The sequence below is a fragment of the Helianthus annuus genome, chromosome 5 (genome assembly GCF_002127325.2).
Source record: "Helianthus annuus cultivar XRQ/B chromosome 5, HanXRQr2.0-SUNRISE, whole genome shotgun sequence".
Taxonomy (NCBI): Eukaryota; Viridiplantae; Streptophyta; class Magnoliopsida; order Asterales; family Asteraceae; genus Helianthus; species Helianthus annuus.
In genome coordinates this window covers 146,402,591-146,423,631 of record NC_035437.2, presented here as the reverse complement: position 1 = coordinate 146,423,631, position 21,041 = coordinate 146,402,591, and the positions used below count along the sequence as shown (strand labels likewise).

At 36.1% G+C, this 21,041-nt stretch overlaps 1 protein-coding gene across 1 annotated transcript; it reads left to right on the top strand.

Moving 5' to 3' along the window:
* The first annotated feature begins 18,077 nt into the window (after positions 1-18,077).
* Positions 18,078-18,770, top strand: LOC110943799. The gene has a single exon (XM_022185531.1). It carries the CDS (start codon positions 18,078-18,080, stop codon positions 18,768-18,770), a length of 693 nt encoding a protein of 230 aa, XP_022041223.1.
* The last annotated feature ends 2,271 nt before the right edge of the window (positions 18,771-21,041 follow it).

The window sequence follows — 21,041 nt, the reverse complement described above, 5'->3', positions numbered from 1 at the left end:
TTGGACATCATCAAGAGGCATGAAGAGAATGCAAGATAGATGTTTACTCGGAACATGAAACTTGAAGAAGAAGCAAAAAAATTGGCTCAAGAGAAGAAGATTCTAAAACTTATCTTCGGTTTCAGTTTTTTCTTGTTCATGGTCTGCTATGTTAAGTCTTCTTAGGATGTGTCTTTTGTGGGGCTTTTGTAAGTTTGGTCTATATTGTTGACTATGACTTGCAAATATGGTCTTTTGTAAGTTTGAAATGGAATGTATAATGGAATGTATGGGGCTTTTGTAATGGAATGACTAACTTATTGACCAATCCAAGTTTAGTGCAAATGAGCTGCAAGTATGGTCACCTAATGTTCAAACAATGTGTTAATACCAAAACATTAGTGCTGGATTTTTATCACCAAAACAGAAGTGTTGGATGCTTATGACCATAATAGAAGTGCTAGATGTTTATGACTAAAACAGAAGTGCAATCCGCAAATGTCCAAAACATATGTGCAAATGACCAAAAAAGAAGTGCAATCTGCAAATGTCCAAAACACATGTGCAAATGACCATTAACATTAACAATACCAAACAACCATTAACATTAACAACCAAAATAGAAGTACCATACCAAACAACCAAAAGTTACAGTTTTACATCCAAAATAGAAGTACTAAAAAGTTTGACATGAACTATTCTATCAAAACAGTTTGACACAAACTGTAAACATCACAGTTTGGGACAAACTGCAAAAATGTCAACTGCAGTCAAAAGATATATAGTTGAACTTCTTGATGCAGCAACCTAAGCCTGTGCCTGTGCCCCTTCCTGTGCTTATGACCCAGCCTATGCTTGTGGCCCATTCCTCTTATTTTTTTCCACAGCTCCTTTTGTTATGCCCTACCATCTTGCAGAACCGACATGTCATAGAGTTTCCTTTCCTTGGCAACTTACCAGTTGTAGAGATGTTGTTTCTTACCTTTTCAACAACCATTGAGCCTTTGCCTTCTTTTTTTCAAGTGAAGATGCAAGTTTACCCTCTGCAACCTCCTGAGCAGACTTCCTCCTCTTCTTCGGCCTCCTAATTTGGACATAATACTTTGGAGGGATCAAAATTATTGGGCATGCAGATTTAGGCCACAGGTCACTGCCATTCATTGGTTCTACATTATGTTTGTAAACTTCTTTCCAAGTCCCTATCCAATACACTAGATGCACCCATTTTTCAAGAACTCCATCTCCTTTTCCATGCAATCCCATGTTCCAGATACATGCCACTGCATGTCTACATGGGATGCCTGTCAGATCCCATATTCTACAGGAGCATGTTCTTTCATCCAATATCACAACTTTTTGGTCTTGGTGATCATTGAAGTGTGTGCTCACCTGAAACTCTGTTCCTCCAGTCCAAATGACAGTGCATTCTGCAGCCTCAATCTTAATAGTTTGTAACACAGCAGTTGCAACTGGTGTTAATGGTCCCTACCTTGTATTAATTGCCTATTGAATACCTCACAAATGTTATTCAGTAATATATCACACCTAGCCCTACCTGTAATATGTTCAATTAATTAACAAGGTTAAAACAAGTCAACTGAAAACAAGTAAACTGGTAAGTTCAAGGCTAAATTACATACCTGTGATGTAGGCTCTTGACCAATGTTTGCTTGGAATTTCTTTCAGTCAATCATGTAGTCCTTTGTCCTTATCAAGAACTGCCTTCATAGCCTTTTCAAACTGTTTGTATTCATCACCACTCCATTTTGGTTTCATATTTTCGTGTATATGTCTGAGGCAATATTTATGCTCTAAACTTGGATACACTTTCAATATTGCAGGTATTAATCCCTAACATCAGAGTTACAAAATGGGTTAATAGTTTAATAACAAAATGCAAACATAACAGGTAAATTATTGAACAATAATTACCTTTTTCCTGTCACTTATGAAGGTGAAACTAGTGTTAGGTTCCAGATCAAGATCATCATCTAAGCACTAAAGAAACCATGTCCAGCTTGCAGTTGTCTCAGCCTCCACCACTGCATAGACATCAGGATAAATTCCATATTTGCCATCCACTCCTACTGCTGTCAGAATCTGGCCAGGGAATGGCCTTTTCAAAAGAACATCCATCAAGCCCTAGTATAGGTTTCCCTATCAGTTTAAATCCAGCCTTCAATGCACCTAAGCAAACATAGACCCTCCTGAATTGCCTTGTTAGACTGTTAGGATTGCAACAAGGTTCAACATTTATATTAACTGTGCTTCCAGGATTAGATCTGAGAAGCTCCTCACCATAATCCCTGAGATTTTCATATTGAGCCTTATAATGACCCTGCACTTTGTCTGTTGCCTTCATCTTAGCCCTAAACACTTGATGCAAGGTCACTTCCACTTGATATTTCCTTTGTAGATCTTCCTGTAGAGCTTTACGTGGTATCCCATGTGTTTTTAACAGTGTGTTGAATTTTCTTGGCTAACCAAGCAACTATGCACAGTCTAACATCTTCGATGTTTAAACAGACATGTTCTTTGTTTAGGGTTTTCACAATCCAAGAGCCTGCTTTTTTTAACTTTGGAGACATATAGCATCCAAGGGCAAGTGGGTGATATGTTCTTTTTAGGGTTAGATTTAGGTGTTGAATTCCCTGAATTACCCTTTATTGTTCCCATGTGTGCGGGCCCCTCTGCCTTTTGGATCTTTCCAGAATTACCCTTAAATGCAGGTGGTTGTGAGGTTCCTTCAGCATTTATTTCACAACTCAATCCCACCCATACATATGACTCGGAATCTAGTGTTATCATTCCTTGTAATATGGAGTTGTCTCCTTGTATCAATTGCATGATTCTTGACCATCAGCTTAATACTGTCCTTATCGGGAAATGACTGGCCAAGATAAAAGGGACATTCACTTGATGTTTACACCTTCTCTTGTCTTTCCTAACACCCCTACAAGCTCTTTCAAGAGTTGTGTCAACATCTAAGTCAGTTAAACTTTCGAAACAATCTAAATCAACCTGGTCTTTGTTTTCATCTACATCAATATCTTGTTCATGTTGTTCACTGATGTCAACATCTACTGCAGCCTTATATTCATTCATATCAACACTATAATCTTCCACTATATTATCTTTATCAGATATGTAGTCTGGATCTTCATCATCCTCATCCTGACCCACCTTATCAGTTCAATCTTTCCTACTCTTAGCCTTTACACTTTTCCTGTGAAATGACTTTACACATTTGCTAGGGTGGTCTGTACACCTTCTGCCTTTTCACCTTCACTTGCACTACCTTCACAAGATCCTTCATAACTACTATCAACACTATCACTTTCACTATCTTCATCCTGATGATCACTATCCTCATAGCTTCCCTCATCACTCAGGTCTACATATTCAGGTTCTTTTTCAACATCCTTTTTAGAAAACCTGCTAACATGTTGAATATACACATCTAGCACTTTGTTTGTTTCAACATAGCTAAGCATTCTCAATATATCACTATCAGTGCCTAGAGGCCATAAACCTACCATTAAATCTTCCCCTGGTATCCTAAAATGGTAAACCACAACATCCTCTACTGAATAACCTAATGCTAACAACTTATCATTCATACCTATCAATGAAAACATATCAGAATTCACATTATCAACATAGTCTACCTGACCCCCTCTGTATTCAAACTCATCCTCATCAGTGAAATCACCACCATGGTGAACTTTCAGGGTGAATAATTCAGGCCGATTTGCTGTAGAATAAGAAAAAAAGGTTCATTCAACATTCCCTTAACGATTTTTGAAAAAATGGGAACAACATTCCAAGTTATCTGTAACATCCCGAAAACGGGTTTGGTAATCAAACCACGTTAATACTAAAAGACGGGTAAAGTACCGTTAGTGGTAAAAATCATCCCGGTGAATATTAGGATTTAAAATAAATAAACCTAATATCAAATAAAAGGTGAAAGTATTCCTTTTAGGAAATAAAGTTTATAAAAGGCCCGAGTTAACGGGACTTAAAATAAAATGAGTTGTAATCTCCCCGAACCCACTATGTTAACTAGGAATGTTTAACCTAGTTAATAAGAGGGAATATTGTTGAAACTAAGTGGGTTGTGGCCTACATAATAACTAACCAAACAAGAGGGGCCAAAATGGGATAACTTAAAAGTTGAGCTATAAAAAGAAATAAGCAAAAGAAAACACACACAGTGTGTGTTCTAGGTTCGACCAGAAGGAGCTCTCAGGAGCTTCAACCCTAATTCACTCAAAATCATCAAATTGAAGGTCAAATTGAAGCTTAAATTCACAATTGAACGTGAATTAACGATCACCCAAGCTAGGGGATCATATGGTATGTAGAATTTTGATGATTCTTGAAGTTGTGAAATTTGATGAACATCATAATTTGCGAATTATGTATGAATTATAGAAGCTATGGCTGAATTAGTGATGTATACTTGCTTAGGAACAAAACCCTAAGTGAAAATTATACATATATTGCCATGATTTGAATGTTTAGATGATTTACCACACTAGAATAAGTGGGTTTTAATCATATGATCAAAGTGATGATATAATTGTGTTTAGAATCATCACACATGATAGTAATAAGAGGATACTTGAACAATTTATGTATTTGAGTATATAATCATACTTGCTATGAAATGGGTTTTGTATGATATGATGAAAATGATGATGTATTCATGTTAAATGATGTTTGATATCATCATGTGTTAAGAATGATTAAGGTATTTGGCTAAACTTGATGTTTATGTAAATTATATATATATATATATATATATATATATATGAAGCAGTGAATTGTTTCATATTTATAAAAACAATCCCAAATCCTTGTATGATATAAATAGTCTAGCATACAATGATCATTGTTGTGTTAATTCGATGACTTATGGTTACAAGAACTTGTTTAATAAAATGGTTAAAACGGTAGCATAAAAATGATGCTTACTGGATATTTGACAAGCTAGGTGGAAGCTTGGTAAGGAAGCGGGTCAAACGATTCAAGTATGAAGGAAAAGCATAATTTGGATGCAATGTAAGTAAGGCTTACACTCCTTTTAATTTGTAAAATATTCCTTAATCGTATTGATTATGAATAAGATAAAAAAGTATTTGAAATGTGATGTTCCGACGTGTAGTCATACGGAACAAGATAAGCGAAAATGATAAGAAACCATGTTGATGGTTAAAAAGGAGTAAATCGGTAATTCGGTCATACAATAACGAATAAATAAAGAGTTTGAATTAAGTTACCTTATGGTGTAATCCATAATGAGTAACAAGAATTAAGATATAAATTTTAATATGATCGTACGGATTAAACCGGAACGAGTTATATGGATGATATGGTAAATAAATATCATCTCGCAAAGATAACCGGCCATTTAGACCAAATGGGTCAAAAGGTGAAGATATCACCATTTGACAATATCGACTACTGATTGTTTGTCGAGTTATATGCTTACAGGAGTAAATATCGAATGGATATTTGCGTCGCTATTAATTAGCGGTTATTAAAGCAAGGTATTAAAACGGGTCTATACTTTGACCCGAGCCAGGTATGTGTAAGTAGAATTTTAGCAAAGATTTGCGATTTTGGTCAAATATGTTGTTGGAAGTCCTTCGTCGTAAAAGAAGTGCTAAAGTTGACCAAAACGCCCTTGATCAATAAACCGGGCAAACGACCCTTACGGGTTGTTTTAGAAATAAGCATTATGATCAAGTAAATCCTTAGGATAAGTATAAAAGGGAGAGATATGAAACTCTTGGGTCAAATTACTCGAAATGAGTATTTCCCGTAAAATGATAAACCAAGGGGTAGAACTCGGAATAAATAGTTTACCACACTAAATCCACCACAAATATAGTTGTGGTGGAAGACGAGTTGATACGTAAATGTGGAAATATAATGCAAGCAAAGAATGAGTGAGATATAAGTTAAAATGCTTAAAATTCCTTAACGGGTCAAAATAAGCATATACGTATAAACGGGTTAATGATGCATAAAAACCTGTGATTCGAACCTTGTATGATAGGAAACATTTAAAATATGATGTTCATGAGAATTTGGATGTAACAAATATGTTTGTTTGATAAAATCATGAACGGGTCAAAAGCTTTGTAAAAAGATAATAATCCGAGTGCTTGAAAACCTAAAAAGTTGTTAATCCGGATGTCGGATTTTGATTCCATATGATGGAAAATTGAATTACGATCACGTAGGAAGAAACGGGACGTAAATCGGATCAAAATTCATAAAGTTATGGTCATTTTGCTAAAACTTAGATTGGCTGGGAATATGAAAGTCTGCATTCAAAACTCTCTGTCCAAACAAGTCCCCCACACCACGCGACAGGTTAAACCTGTCTCAGTCTCTCCCCGCGACAATGGTCGCGTCACGCGAAAGGAATGGTGAATGCCGTCGCGTCACGTGACGACCTTATAAACTGGCAGTTGTATGCTGTTTGTTCATTTGGGTCTTAGGAACTCATATAAACATGTTTTAAACGCCATATAACCAACTCATTTCATGTTTTATGAAATGTAGGTACAATGTATGATACCGGAGGACGATCAAGCTCAATGAAGAATCGAACACGATCAAGATTCAAGCTTCCGCATTAAGTTTCGTCGTTATGTTTTAAACGACGAATATATAAAATTTGAGTTGAAATGTTTTAAGAAATCTGTATTTTCAAGTGTATGTGTAATCGTAAACACACATTTATAGCCGAAAATTATATGAAAATCGTATAAATCAAGTAAGGGTCTTACATTATCAATCAGAAATACGTACCGTATTTTACATCAGATCAAAATTGAAGCCTTCTTTTCGAACAGAGCAGCTAAAATCTTCGTATTCATCCATTAGAGAAGATGATTGTTGCGAAGATGATCGTGGCGAAGATAATCGTAGTTGGGAGGGTTTGGGACAAGATTTTGGGGGAAGATGATATAATTTGGGGACGATGATATAATTTGACTATTTATGAGGTTATAGGATATTTAATTTAATTAATTTAATTAATAATATGTTATAATGAATTCAAATGGACCATTTTGCCCCTGAGGAAAAAGATAAAATAACCAGATTTTATTAGCCAAATAACAGGTGATTTGATTTTTGAACCAAAATGGCAATAAAAGTGAAACCACAGGGACTCAGATTTAAAAGGTTTGAGTTTAATTTGGACTAAAATGGCGAAAGTGATAAAACCTCAGGGACTAAAATGGCAGTTTACTCTAATCTAAATAATAAACCAAGTTAAGATTTACGAAAATAACTAAATAAATTTCTGATCTAGGAATATAACAGTTTTGTAAGTTGAAATAAATATGGGGCCTTGGTTTCCGTATGATAAAACAAACAAATAACATGTAATATACGTACCATTTTGCGATGTTATGTATAAGAATTGTATCGCCAGAGTTCTAGTATGCCGACGCAACTCAGATCAGTTGTAGAGATGAAATTGGTTGTGAAATTGTGTGGGAATGAGGTCGCATCGGGTCAAGAGGCGTATATTTATACTCGAGTTGAAGATATAACGGATCCAGATAATGATGGGAAGTTCAAAGTTAAAAAGGTTAGCGGATAAGCATAATTTGAAGTTTATACTTGACACAAACGAGTTGTTAGTTTTGATTATGATTGAGGTAAACATTAATGAAAAAAAAAAGTTAAACGAAGAATTTTTATGGATCCAATATGGTCGGAATCCGGCGACTTTACCGGAGAAGACCCCCTGAAAGGCCAACTTTCTTTTTGTTTGATTTAACAAGTTTGGTTATTTAACACATATAGTCCCTACGCTTTCTAAGTTTCACAAAATGACTAAAACTTTAATTATTAAAGAGCATTTTAGTCATTTTAGTAAGTCTTAACAAAAACGTTAACATGGTTTGGCCTTAGTACTCAACACTGTGACAATATTTTACCTTAGTACATAACATACAAATTAGAACGTTAATACTTGATATTGCAACAAAAAACTATTAGTACCCGACATTGAAATTTGATAGAAACCACAAGGACTAACGGTGTAATTTTTTCTTTAAAATAATAATTGTGAAATTATAAGAATGAGATGTTTTATATGCTAGATAGTCATATAGTGAAGAGTTCAAATGAAAAGGATTTCTTGTAAGAAGAAAATAATACTTCATTTTGTTTTATTTAATATTTGTATTTAACATTATAATATGAGTATATTGGTAGATCATTAATTTGTAGTCTTTCCCTTTAATAACTAACTACATTAAAATCGTAACTCCTTTTCTAAATATATACTTTTTTCAAAAAAAAATGTAAGATAAATTACGAGGTGTGTAAAATATAGTGTATGATAAATTACGAGTTGTGTAGAATAAAATTCGATAATGTATAAGATATAGCTTCCACTATTTTCACACCCTTTAAATTTTATTCTCACACATTTTTCACTCTATTTCTCTCTCTCTATATATAGAGAGAGAGAGAGAGAGAGAGAGAGAGAGAGAGAGAGAGAGAGAGAGAGAGGTGTGAGAATATTAACACCTATAGGATATATGTGTAGAATAAAATTTGATGTGTGTATGATAAATGAAATTGAGAGAATAATTATTCTATAGAGTTATAAACTATTTAGTTTTTTACCTAGGATACCATAATTTTTCTTTTTCTTGTTAAATCGATTTTCATCTCATTTCATATCCCTAGCGATATTAACATTAAACGAATACATTTACATTAAACAAACACATTTAATAATTATTTAAAGTCGACATGTAAGCCTTTGCATATCCAAATGCTTTTTGGTTGTTTGTAGTCGAGCATAATAATGACAAGAAGTAGCCAATTATTAGTTAATTAAAAGTATAGTTAAGGTGTCGTATTAGAAATTATTTGAAGGACTGTGGACCCTTAAACTTCACATCATCTTTTTATACAACCGAGTAATAATATTTTAATATTTTAATATTTTTGTATTATTAACCAAATAGGGTTTTGTTAATATCTTAGAAAGTTATACATAAAAGTTGTGTTTTTAATTTATGAAATAACAAATAACTCAATTAAGGATAAATGAATTAAACTCAATGATGATGAGAATGTGCGTGTAAGATTATGGCCAGGGTCATGATGGGCAAGCTTACCTTTTTTGCTTTCTTGTTATTTTATTGTATATTTAATTTTTTTTTGCTAGACAGTTCTATTATTAAATCTTTTATGTTGGCCAGCTTCTATTATTAAATAATTAACTATATATATATGGGAAGGATGTATAGAAAACCCACTTTAATTTAGAAAACCCGGGAAACTCAAAGCTCCCGATGTTTTTTTTTTTTTGAAAAAATTTATACATGTTATATACATGTTTTTAAGGGTTTTGGGCAAAAAAAAAAAAACCAAAAAAGCGCCGAGTAGATATTTTAAAAAAAATAAACAAGTTTTGGTGTAACACATGTTACATTCATCTGACATATTTGTAATATGTGTTACACCAAAACTTGTTTATTTTTTTTAAATATCTACTCGGCGCTTTTTTGGTTTTTTTTTGCCCAAAACCCTTAAAAACATGTATATAACATGTGTAAATTTTTTCAAAAAAAAAAAAAAAACATCGGGAGCTTTGAGTTTCCCGGGTTTTCTAAATTAAAGTAGGTTTTCTATAGATACTTACATTATATATATATATATATATATATATATAGGGGATGGTTAAATTATTCATCAATTGGGAGACGAAAAGGTGAGGCGATTCCCGGCGAGAAAAACAACTCCGGCCAGTCGGCTCGACAATTACAGATTAAAGTAGATTAGGGTGTGAGGTATAGTTGATCCAACCTTATTGCTAGTCTTCTTTCCTGTTATAACCCATTCGCTGATTGCTCGGTTCTCCGGCGTCGGCTCGACGGTGTAAATTAAAGCGGACTTGCGAGCGAGGTTGTATCTGATTCATATAACTGTGAATCTTGAACTTATCCTTCCATTCTAATAATCTTTCTTGTTGCAACCATTCGCTGACTGTCCGGATTAACGAACAGTCGCCGGAGAAAATTTGAACCGTCACTGATAGTGAATTTTGAAAATTGAACAGGCCGACCATATAGTAAATTCCCAACAACCTCGACGATGAAGATCTAACCGGATTAGCGTGCATGGTTAATTCGATCCGCATTTGACTGTGGTACTTGAATCTACCTGTCGAAAATTTGAACCGTCGCTGATAGTGAATTTTGAAAATTGAACAGGCCGACCATATAGTAAATTCCCAACAAGCTCGATGATGAAGATCTAACCGGATTAGCGTGCATGGTTAATTCGATCCGCATTTGACTGTGGTACTTGAATCTACCTGTCATTCTAATTAAGTTCTTGATTCATCCATTCGCCTGTTGGGTTTCTCATAAGTTTTCCAGCCGACCGTTCAATCCGCGATGGGAAAGGAAGTAGGTGAAAGTTCGGGTGGGGGCTATAACCGATTCGAGTACGGAGAAAGATACAAAGCAAGAAACAATAATCTGGCGAACGATATTCAATACAAAAGGGAGGATGCAACAACTTTCTACATCTCCAACATTCATCCACATGTTTCCGATGGAGAGTTATCGATGGAATGTAGGAATTTCGGACATTTGGTGGATGCTTACATCACCAGGAAAAAAGATAAGTGGGGAAAGCGTTTTGGGTTTCTCAGATTTGTCAAAGTAAAAGACGGGGAAAAATGGCAAAGGTCCTAAACCAAGTCGATTTCTATGGATGGAGAATTAAAGCAAAAGTGGCAAGATTTGTGAAAATTGTTAAGAAAGAAGAGGTGAAAAGACAGTAGCATTGGATTAGGAAGGAAGAACCAAAATCAGTAAACACGAATACACGGATGGAACGGAGTTATGCAGAAACCAAAAGAGGAGTGTCATATGCGGATATGGTGAAGGGGAACAAGCCAACGGTAAAAGAGGACGATCAGATGAGGTTCGCCAACGAATCTGAAGCCTATAAGAGGTGGTACAAAAAAGCTGTGGTGTGTGAATTTCATAACATGAAGCAAGTGAAGGAAACGGATAAATGCTCATAAGAATTAAAACTTGATAATGCGGTAATTCGGTATGTAGGGGGACTAAGTGTTCTTATTACATTCAACGAAGTAAAGGATTTGGAAATGTTGGTGCAGTTGTCTGTCGACTACATCTTAGTTCGAGTCTTAGGATAGGGCAAATTGTATAGTGAACAGTAAACGAGAAATCATGTTGCTTATTGGGCTTTAGATAGATTTTGTGGCCCAATTAGATAGCAGGATCGCTCATATGGCATTAGATCTGGACCGCTAATATGTCAATGGGCTGGACCGCTTATGTGGCAAGTATATGGGTCGCTTATTGGACCATGTCTTATAAGCGATCCCCAATGTCTATATATAGGGGTCCATATGAGCGATCCAGGTAGAGAAGTTAGTGTGCGTAAAGGCGAAGCCCTGTCCGTTTGTCTCCACGAGCTTGTAATCAGTCAGTGAATCAATAAAGGAGACGTTAAAGTGTGAAATCAAGCTTTACAAAGACTAATTCAATGAATTCCGCCTCTGAACTAGTCTAAGTTCTCTTCTGAACGACTCATCGGGTCAGCAAACGATCCTACATGTGGTATCAGAGCTCAGGAGGAAGAGTTCTTGCCGTTTAGCTCGATTTTCACTCGAAATTCTCACTTCTACACCTTCTTTTTCTGGTTCGACAACATTTCACGGTCCGTTTTGGCTGATTTTTGAGTATGTTGTGCGAAATGTGTTGATTAAAAACCCTACCAAGTTTCAGCTCGAAATTCCAAGCCGTTTGGGAGATATCGAGGTTTTTTGGTTCGAAATCGGGAAGGTAACAGGTCTGGATCGCTCCAAATTACCCCTGGACCGCTTATTGGACCATCTTGGATCGCTCATAAGTTGAATCGCTCGAAAAACTGGCTGGATCGCTCGAAAATCTGGCTGGATCGCTCAAAAGTCATCTGGATCGCTCATCTAGATCGCTCTTAGTGAATCGCTTTTGTGTACTTTGTGGATCGCTCGAGTGAACAAAGAGTTGTGAACCGCTCGAACGGACTTATCTGGGCCGCTTATCTGACCAATTGTTGATTCGCGTTTGTGTTCACAAAATATTTGTCGGGATATTTTGTAAAATGACAATGAGGTTTGATGTGCAGGAAAACAATGATCTTGAGAGAATGAATAGTTGGTATCGAGGATATTTTAGTAGTTCTTATCAGAAAATATCAAAAGAAATTTGGTATGAACGTTTCAAAGGTTTTTTTAGTAAGAAAGATGAAAAATTGGATGATCTGGAGAAACGTTTTGATCGTTTGATATACTATTTGAAGGAAAATCAAATAGTGATATCAGAAGCTGAGATGGTATCAAAGTTCGCTAATGGTCTATCAATTGAATGGGATGATGTTTTGAAAAATTTGAAAGAAAATTCTAATTTTTCAAAATTAACTCTGAATAAATTCATCGGCGAACTTAAAAAACACGATTATGAGAATTATCAAAAGAAGAGAGAATTATTGGATAAGATAAAAATGAATTTAGAAGATTTGAATTTAGAAGTGATAAACGAAATAAACAAAAGAATCAATTTTTGTTTGGGAACAAAAAGAAAGTCGGTTTATGCTTTGAAAAGAGGTTGTTATATCGATGATAATAGAAATCCTCTTGATCTTGTTACAATCTTTGGTGCAGGTACATACAAGATAGAGAAAGAACAAGTGCCGAAGGTTGAAGAATCTATGAAAACAGCATGCTTCGAATGTGACAACTTCAAGACTGATAATGACAAACTTGTCAAAGATGCGGAAAGTTTGGCATTGGAAATCAAGAAGTTGAGAGAAGAGAAGCAGACTGATGAAAAATAGATTCTTATGATTCAAGAAAGTTGTGAGAAGTTGAAGGCAGAAAATGACAAACTGTTGGGTGGTTTGAACAGTTTGACATTTGAAAATAGAAAGTTGAAAGAAAATATAAAGGTTTTTGAAAACAAACAGAAATCGTCAGAAGATGAGGATTTCTGGATCAAGCTTGAAAACAAAAACCTGAAAGCCAGTGAATCAAAATTTCAAGAACAGATAAAAATTTTGGAAAATGAAAAGACTGTTCTTGAAAATTTGAAAAATGAAAATGAAAATTTAATCAAGTCTCATCTTGAAAGAATATCTAAGCTTGAAGACGAAGCTAAGAGTTCAAGGATCAAGATTGATGAACTTGAAAAGAAATTGATCAGTTTTGCGACTAAATCTGATAAGTTAAATATTCCTTGTCCAAAACCGATCAATTCAGTTCAAATAAGTGACTGTGTCACAAACTTTGACTCTGTCAAAGTTGAAGATTGTGATGATGCATCCGATGATGAAAATGTTAAAAAAGAAAAACAAAAATTGTTTTTAAATTTGAAAGAAAAATTTCAGAAAACTGTTTTGCAATCGACCGAAAAAGGTGAATGTTCTAAGCAAAAGCCTTTGAAGAAGAAAGCAGAACAGAAACAAAAAGATAATAAAAGTTCATCGGATCGATCATCCAATCAAAAACAAAATTTACAAAAAATAAAAAATGAAAACTCAAAAAATGTTGGTAATAAGTGGTGCAGGTCGGACCACAGTGCTTCAAAGCCAAATCCAGCAAGTTTGAGAAAAGAATATCACCAAGCCAAACAATGCTTTGATCTGAGCGTTTGGACTCAAAATGGTGATAGGTACGATAACAGAGTGTGTTACAGCTGCGGCTATCATGGACACATTGCTGTTAACTGCCGATATTGGAGTTATGAGACCAGAAGATGCTTTAATTGCAACATTAAAGGTCACATTGCCAGAGATTGCCCAAGGAAATCTAGTGAAAGATTGAGGGTTAATTCTCAGAAAATGGCAAAGATTCCAGTCACAGTCAAGCCCCAGGAACAGAAGGTTTTGAAACCTAAAGTTCAAGAACAGTCAATTCCGGAAAAGAAAGTCAAACTTTCACAGGGGCAGAAAGACAGACTGAGGAAAAAGAGGAAGAAGGCAAGAGAATATCTTGAGAAGATTTTGTCTTCAGGTTCACCGGATAGAAAGAATAAAAGTTCTGATGAATCAACTCCCTCGATTGCCAAGTCAAGCAAGACAGATTCATCAGATACGAATCTGAGGACAGAAAAAAGAGAGAAAAAGAAGAAAATGGTCGGCGATGAATCTGACAGATCAAAGTCGGACAAGCCACCTTCAGGCAATGATTCTGGTTCGTTAAAACCAGGGGAGCCTTTGGTTGAGGTAAAAAAGGAGAATTCAGGTTTAGCAATGGATGATGCAAATTTTCCACCATTGTTGAACAAGAATTCGAAATCACCCAAGGACCGTCAGGCTTGGGTGAATTTGTTTAAATGAAAAACCTGACTTGCCGGAGATCCCAAGATGGTATCGTGGATCATGAATCGGCACATTTCTTGAGAAATTTCACTTTGGTGATTTTTCGCCTCAAATGTGGTAAATCAGGGACATTAAGTTGTACTTGATTTTCTACAGGTGGTTTATGGTAAACTGGAAATGATAAATCTTTAAAAGGTTTGAAGAAAACAAGATGATGAGATAACCCCAAATCTACAAATGGTTGGAACACAAACTAATTTTTCCGGAAAAACCATTTTGATTGAAACAAACTTAAGTGTTTTGAAATCATTATGGGAAAATAGTTTGTTGTGAGGGGGAGTTCTGATTGTTTTTGCACAAGAATGGTGAATTGAAGTAATTCACATAATGTTGTCATATTTTTTGTATAGTTGGTTTTCAATTTTTTCCTCGGAAAATCAAAATTGAAACATATTTTGATTTTAGGGGGAGTAAGAAAATTTTGAAAAATTTAAAAAAATTAAAAAATGAAAATGAGTTTTGTTGCAAAAAGAGGAGATGATAGTACATCGGTGGACTATCACAGCATGCTAGAGATTTGTAAAGACAAAAATGTTGTTAAACAAGTCTTACTAATGATGTGTCAGTAGGCTTCACACCGTTAGTAAATTGTATTCGAGATATAAACATAAAATCAAAACTTACTTATTTTGTGGGGAACACTACTTGGATATATAGGTAACCCCTGAAATCTCGTTTGAAAGGTTTCTTATTTTGGAATACTAGGTTCTTGTACTCAAATGATGTCTGGGGTATTATTCCGGGACTTCTGCTGAACGGTAGTTCTGACCTAGTCCCTGGCTAATACTTTCTTCATATGCTTGAAACATAGCATAAAGCCCTCAGCTGATTAGACAATAAAATTGATGATCAGTTGTTGTAGCTGAAAAGATCCTCTAAAGGGGACCCACTGCTAAGTCGAAGCTGATATCTCTCTGCTGAACGGAAGTTCTGACCTGAGATCCCTCAGTTCTCGCATTTTTCCCCTAATTTATATACAGATATCATTTGTAGTTATACTTACCTGTAGATCAGAATATTGGGATCTGGATACGGGAGTATATTCAAGAGGTGGGACACTCAAATAAGTTTAAGTGCTAATACATTAAATACTTATCTTGAATCAATTGAAAATTTGTGTAGAAGTTTAAGTGGACAACAATACTGACAATCAGTAGTAAATTTGTTTTTAACAGTTGCTGATTAATCAAGATCAACGGTGTTGGTGATATGTCTAAAAAAAAACCGATATGATCCTCTTGCACAATCTCTCAAAAATAGTGTTCATTTCTGTTTTTTTATAAATTCAAAAATTCAAAAATATTGTTTGTTTGTTAGATATTTGAAAACTTCAAAAAGATTTTCGACAACAGAGTGTGAAGAACTGATATTTGACATTTCAAGTGCTAAACATGTTGAACTTGTGGTTTGGGAGAGTATGTTAAATTGTGAAGATTTGAAATGCAAATTTGGTTCATTAACTTGATGAATAAGTTGAATGGTAACCTACAGTTTGATCTTCATAATTTTTTCTTATACGATTAGTTAATTCATTAAGTTGAATTACAAATTGTGTTGTTTTGTGATAGTGTATTTGAGTTTTGCAGGTTTCTGATCCTGTTGCTACGAATAGCCAGGAGATACATCAGAACCAGAGAAGAGCTTAAACAGAGAAAGCCAGGAGTTGATTTCAATGGTGATAACGATTTCCAGACAGAGATCCCAGCATGATGATAGGGGGAGTCTGATGAAAGTTAGAGCCAGAGAAAGTTCCAGGCATATGATTCAAGGAGGAAGTTCCTGATAAAAATTTGATTCCAGGCTGAGTTCCTGAAGAAGACCGAACAAGAGTGAAGAGCTGGAAATGATCAAAGACTCTCACTGAAGATTCCGTCAACATTCAAGGGGGAGTTTGTTGGTGCAGTTGTCTGTCGACTACATCTTAGTTCGAGTCTTAGGATAGGGCAAATTGTATAGTGAACAGTAAACGAGAAATCATGTTGCTTATTGGGCTTTAGATAGATTTTGTGGCCCAATTAGATAGCAGGATCGCTCATATGGCATTAGATCTGGACCGCTAATATGTCAATGGGCTGGACCGCTTATGTGGCAAGTATATGGGTCGCTTATTGGACCATGTCTTATAAGCGATCCCCAATGTCTATATATAGGGGTCCATATGAGCGATCCAGGTAGAGAAGTTAGTGTGCGTAAAGGCGAAGCCCTGTCCGTTTGTCTCCACGAGCTTGTAATCAGTCAGTGAATCAATAAAGGAGAGGTTAAAGTGTGAAATCAAGCTTTACAAAGACTAATTCAATGAATTCCGCCTCTGAACTAGTCTAAGTTCTCTTCTGAACGACTCATCGGGTCAGCAAACGATCCTACAGGAAACCGCATTGAAAAGAGATGAACAAATGTGGAAAAAATGGTTCCAGAAGACAGAGATTTGGGAAGGTCAACTAATTCCATATCAACGAGTTACATGGTTGATGATCAGAGGGGTCCCAGTTCGATTATGGATGAAGGAAGTAATGAATGCCAGAGCAGGGAAGTTTGGAGATATAGTACAGGAATCAGAGGCAGATGAATATGACTTAAACCTACAATTCGATATTGTCGGTATTAAGGTGAATCATGGCTTTAGCATAAAGGAAGAAATACAAATGATATGGAAAGAACAAGCATTCGCTGCATGGATCTCATAAATTGAGGATCCGTGGTTACCAGAAAAGATAATGAAGAGGAGAGTCCCTACTAAAAATAATACAGGGAGTCTAGATGCAGGAAACACTGAAGAAAAAATACCGGAAAAAATGGTAGTCGACGAGACAACGCCGGTAATAACCTCGCCGGTAAACAATATTCCAGCAACGGAAGAGGGGGATCCACCAGGAAACGAAGAGTTGGTCATCGGTACCAGGGAAAGGAATAATGAAAAGACGGTAAAAATCGTGGGGAACGAGGAAGCAACAAGTAATCAGCCGCCGTTAAGGAAGCTCGATAATAATGGGACGTTTGACTTTTCCAATGCTGAGGAAAGAGGAGGTGATAAGCCACATACACAACTACCACAATGTCAAGGGGCCCAGGTAACAAATATACAAGGTGTAAGTAATATTGGGCTTAAGGTGGGGGATTCATATGGGCCGAAAAGTACCAAAGAAAAGAAAAAGAAGAAGAACAAATTAGCTGATGCCCGAAATAAAACTTTGAAGCCCAACACTAAAATTAATAAATGGAAATTACCAGATCTAAACATAGATTTGTCGGAGGATATTAGTATCCAGCCCAAAAGGAGAATGATGTCCAGGCCTATTAAGGTAAATAGGAGAAATAAAAATAAATCAAAATTTAAAATTGTGAACAATGATATCGATAACAACGAGGTGGGTGGATCAGTACTAGATGATGACTTCAACTCAGATTGGGAGGAGGGACAACTATCTGATGATACGTTGGTGGAAGACACACAAGTCAGAATTAGAGATCGAAATAGTGGGATACGAACAGAGGAGGAAATCATGAAGGAAGTTGAGGAAACAAGCGAGTTGGGGCAGAAATTGGGGGTGAATCTAAGGAATAAAGAGGACCTGGTTAGGAAAATGGTTCTCGAAGAACAGGAGGAAGCAAGGAACCAATGAATTATGGAACCATAAACATTAAAGAACATGGGGACTGGTAAAGCAACTGCAGTCCGAGGTATGTTATCACAATTCGGTATAAGTTTTATAGCAATACAGGAAACACAATTTGTTGAGTTATCGGAAAGAATCATAAGAAGTTTTTGGGATAAATCATCTTTTGAGTTTTCAAAAGTGAATTCGGAAAGTCGGTCAGGGGGGTTGTTATCAATGTGGAATCCTAATGTGTTTAACAAGGAACAAGAAGTCAAGAGTCAAAATTTTATCTTAGTAAAGGGGAAAATTAAAGGGGAACAAGAAGATTTGATAATTGTAAACGTATATGCATCGACAAATCAGAGTAGAAGAAGACAAATGTGGGATGAGTTGTTAATGCTGAAACAAACAATCCAAGGTAGATGGATAATGTTAGGAGACTTTAACGAAGTACGGATACCCGAAGAAAGGTTCAATTCACAATTTTACGTCATAGGAGCTATATGTTTCAATAATTTCATACGAAACGGTGGATTCCAAGAATATAATATAGGTGGGAAACAATACACTTTCATGTCTACTGATGGTAGGAATCTCAGTAAAATCGATCAAGTATTGGTTTGTGGTGAGTTTATGGCAAAATGGCCCGATGCGTCACTAATGGCCTTAAATAGGGAGATATCAGACCACAGTCTACTGATACTGATGACCACAGTGAACAGATTCGGACCAACGCCATTCTGAGTCTTTCATAGCTGGTCGGGCATCCCCGGTTATGATGATTCAGTTAGAAAAGGTATAGAAAGGACAGTGGAATCAAGATTCAATGATGAGATATTAGCAGCAAAGTTAAAAGTATAAAGGATGAACTAAAATTGTGGAGAAAAGGTGAAAAGGACAAAGAGGAGGCAGAAATTGCCAAAGCAACTGAAAGCAAAGAGAAAATGGAATGTGAAGCTGAAAAGAGAAGACTTGACGATCAGGAAATACCGGTATGACAGGAGTCTAGAAGAAAAATAAACGAGTGGCATAAAATAAAAGCAAAGGATCTACATCAGAAATCAAGATTGAAATGGATAGAAGTAGGCGACGAAAATACATCTTTTTTCCAAGCGGTTGTTAATAGCCATAAGGTTCGAAACCAAGTAAATGGACTGTGGATAAATGGAAGTTGGGTTACAGATGCAAACGCAATAAAGGAAGGCTTTAGAATGGCCTTAATGAAAAATTCAAAGAACCAATGAGTTCTAGACCAAGAATGGAGGCCGAAGGGTTCAAAAAGGTGAATGAGAATGAGGCAATTGATCTTGTAAAGGAATTTGGTGAAGAAGAGATACGTAATGCTATTTGGGAGTGTAGAAGCAACAAAGCACCAGGTCCAGATGGAATAACCTTTTCTTTAGTCAAGGAGTACTGGCCAGAGCTAAAACAGTGGATACTGGATATGATGAAGCAATTTCACAAGCATGGATCCATTCATCAGTCATGTAGCTCATCACTCATACCTAAGGTACAAGATCCTATGACTTTTTCTGATTTTCGGCCGATTTCATTAATTGGGGTAGTAAATAAAATAGTATCAAAAGTATTAGCTAACCGTATGAAAAGTATTAAATGGAGTGATCTCAAACAACCAATCAGCCTTTGCGTCAGGAAGAAATATTATTGATGGGCCTCTGATTGTAAACGAGATAGTGGGGTGGGCAAAAAAGAAGAAAAAGAAACTGTTTGTTTTTAAGGCGGACATACAAAAGGCATATGATACGGTGAATTGGAAGTTTATAATTTTTGTTTTAACACATATGGGGTTTCCTCCGAAATGGAGGAATTGGGTAATGGGAATACTATTTTCTGGGAGAGGTTCGGTAATCGTAAATGGGGCACCTACCGGGGAATTCCAATATAAAAGAGGCCTACGGCAGGGAGACCCACTCTCTCCATTCCTCTTCATAGTAGCCATAGAAGCACTGCACGTTATGATGACAAAGGCAACATCATCAGGCCACTTTTGGGGGGTGAAATTACCGGAAGAGAATATGGTTTTGACGCACATGCTCTTCGCGGATGATTCAATTTTCATTGGGGAGTGGGAAGAAAATAATGTAAAAAATCTAAAAAGAATTCTAAGAATATTTTACTTGGTCTCGGGATTAAAAGTAAACCCTAGAAAGAGTCAACTTTTTGGCATTGGGGTTAATGAAGAAGAGGTGTCAAATTTGGCGTCGACATTCAATTTCAAAGCTGGAAATTTCCCATTTACATATTTGGGATTGAAGGTTGGGGCGAACATGAATCGAATAATAAACTGGAAGGAGGTAACTGATACTTTTAATAAAAGGTTGTCAAACTGGAAAGCTAGACTTCTATCGTTCGCGGGTCGGGTAGTACTTGTAAAAATCAGTCTTGGGTATTCTACCACATTATTATCTATCGCTCTACAAGTGTCCATTATCAGTCATAAAAGTACTTGAAGGGATTAGGAGAAAATTCCTGTGGGGGGGGCTGCGGCTCAAACAAGAAATTAAGATGGGTTAAGTGGGAGAAAATAGTAGCATCAAAAAAGTTTGGCGGGCTCGGGGTGGGAAGCATAAGAGACTTAAACCTAGCACTAATAGTCAAATGGTGGTGGCGAATCAAAGAAGAACCACATCAACTATGGGTGAAAGTTATAGAAGCTATTCACAAAAGCAGGAGGAAAATAAACATGGTCCCGAAAAACAATAGTTATAGTGGAATCTGGAAAACGATTGCCGAAGTGGAGAAGGATATGGAGAAACGGGGTATAAATTTGATTAAAAAAACTTAATAAGTAAAGTAGGTAAAGGTGACAAAACTCGATTCTGGATAGACGTTTGGATCAGCAATGCACCACTAATGGATGAATTTCCATTGTTATATCAGCTAGCAAAAGATAAAAAAGCGACGGTATAAACATATTACAAATCGGATCGTAACGGAATCGTGTGGGATTGGGCCTGGACTAGAACACCAAGCTCAGTTGAAGAAAAGGAACAT

Coding starts and splice junctions, on each gene's coding strand:
- LOC110943799 (XM_022185531.1), top strand. CDS start 18,078: ATGGGGACTGGTAAAGCAACTGCAGTCCGAGGTATGTTATCACAATTC.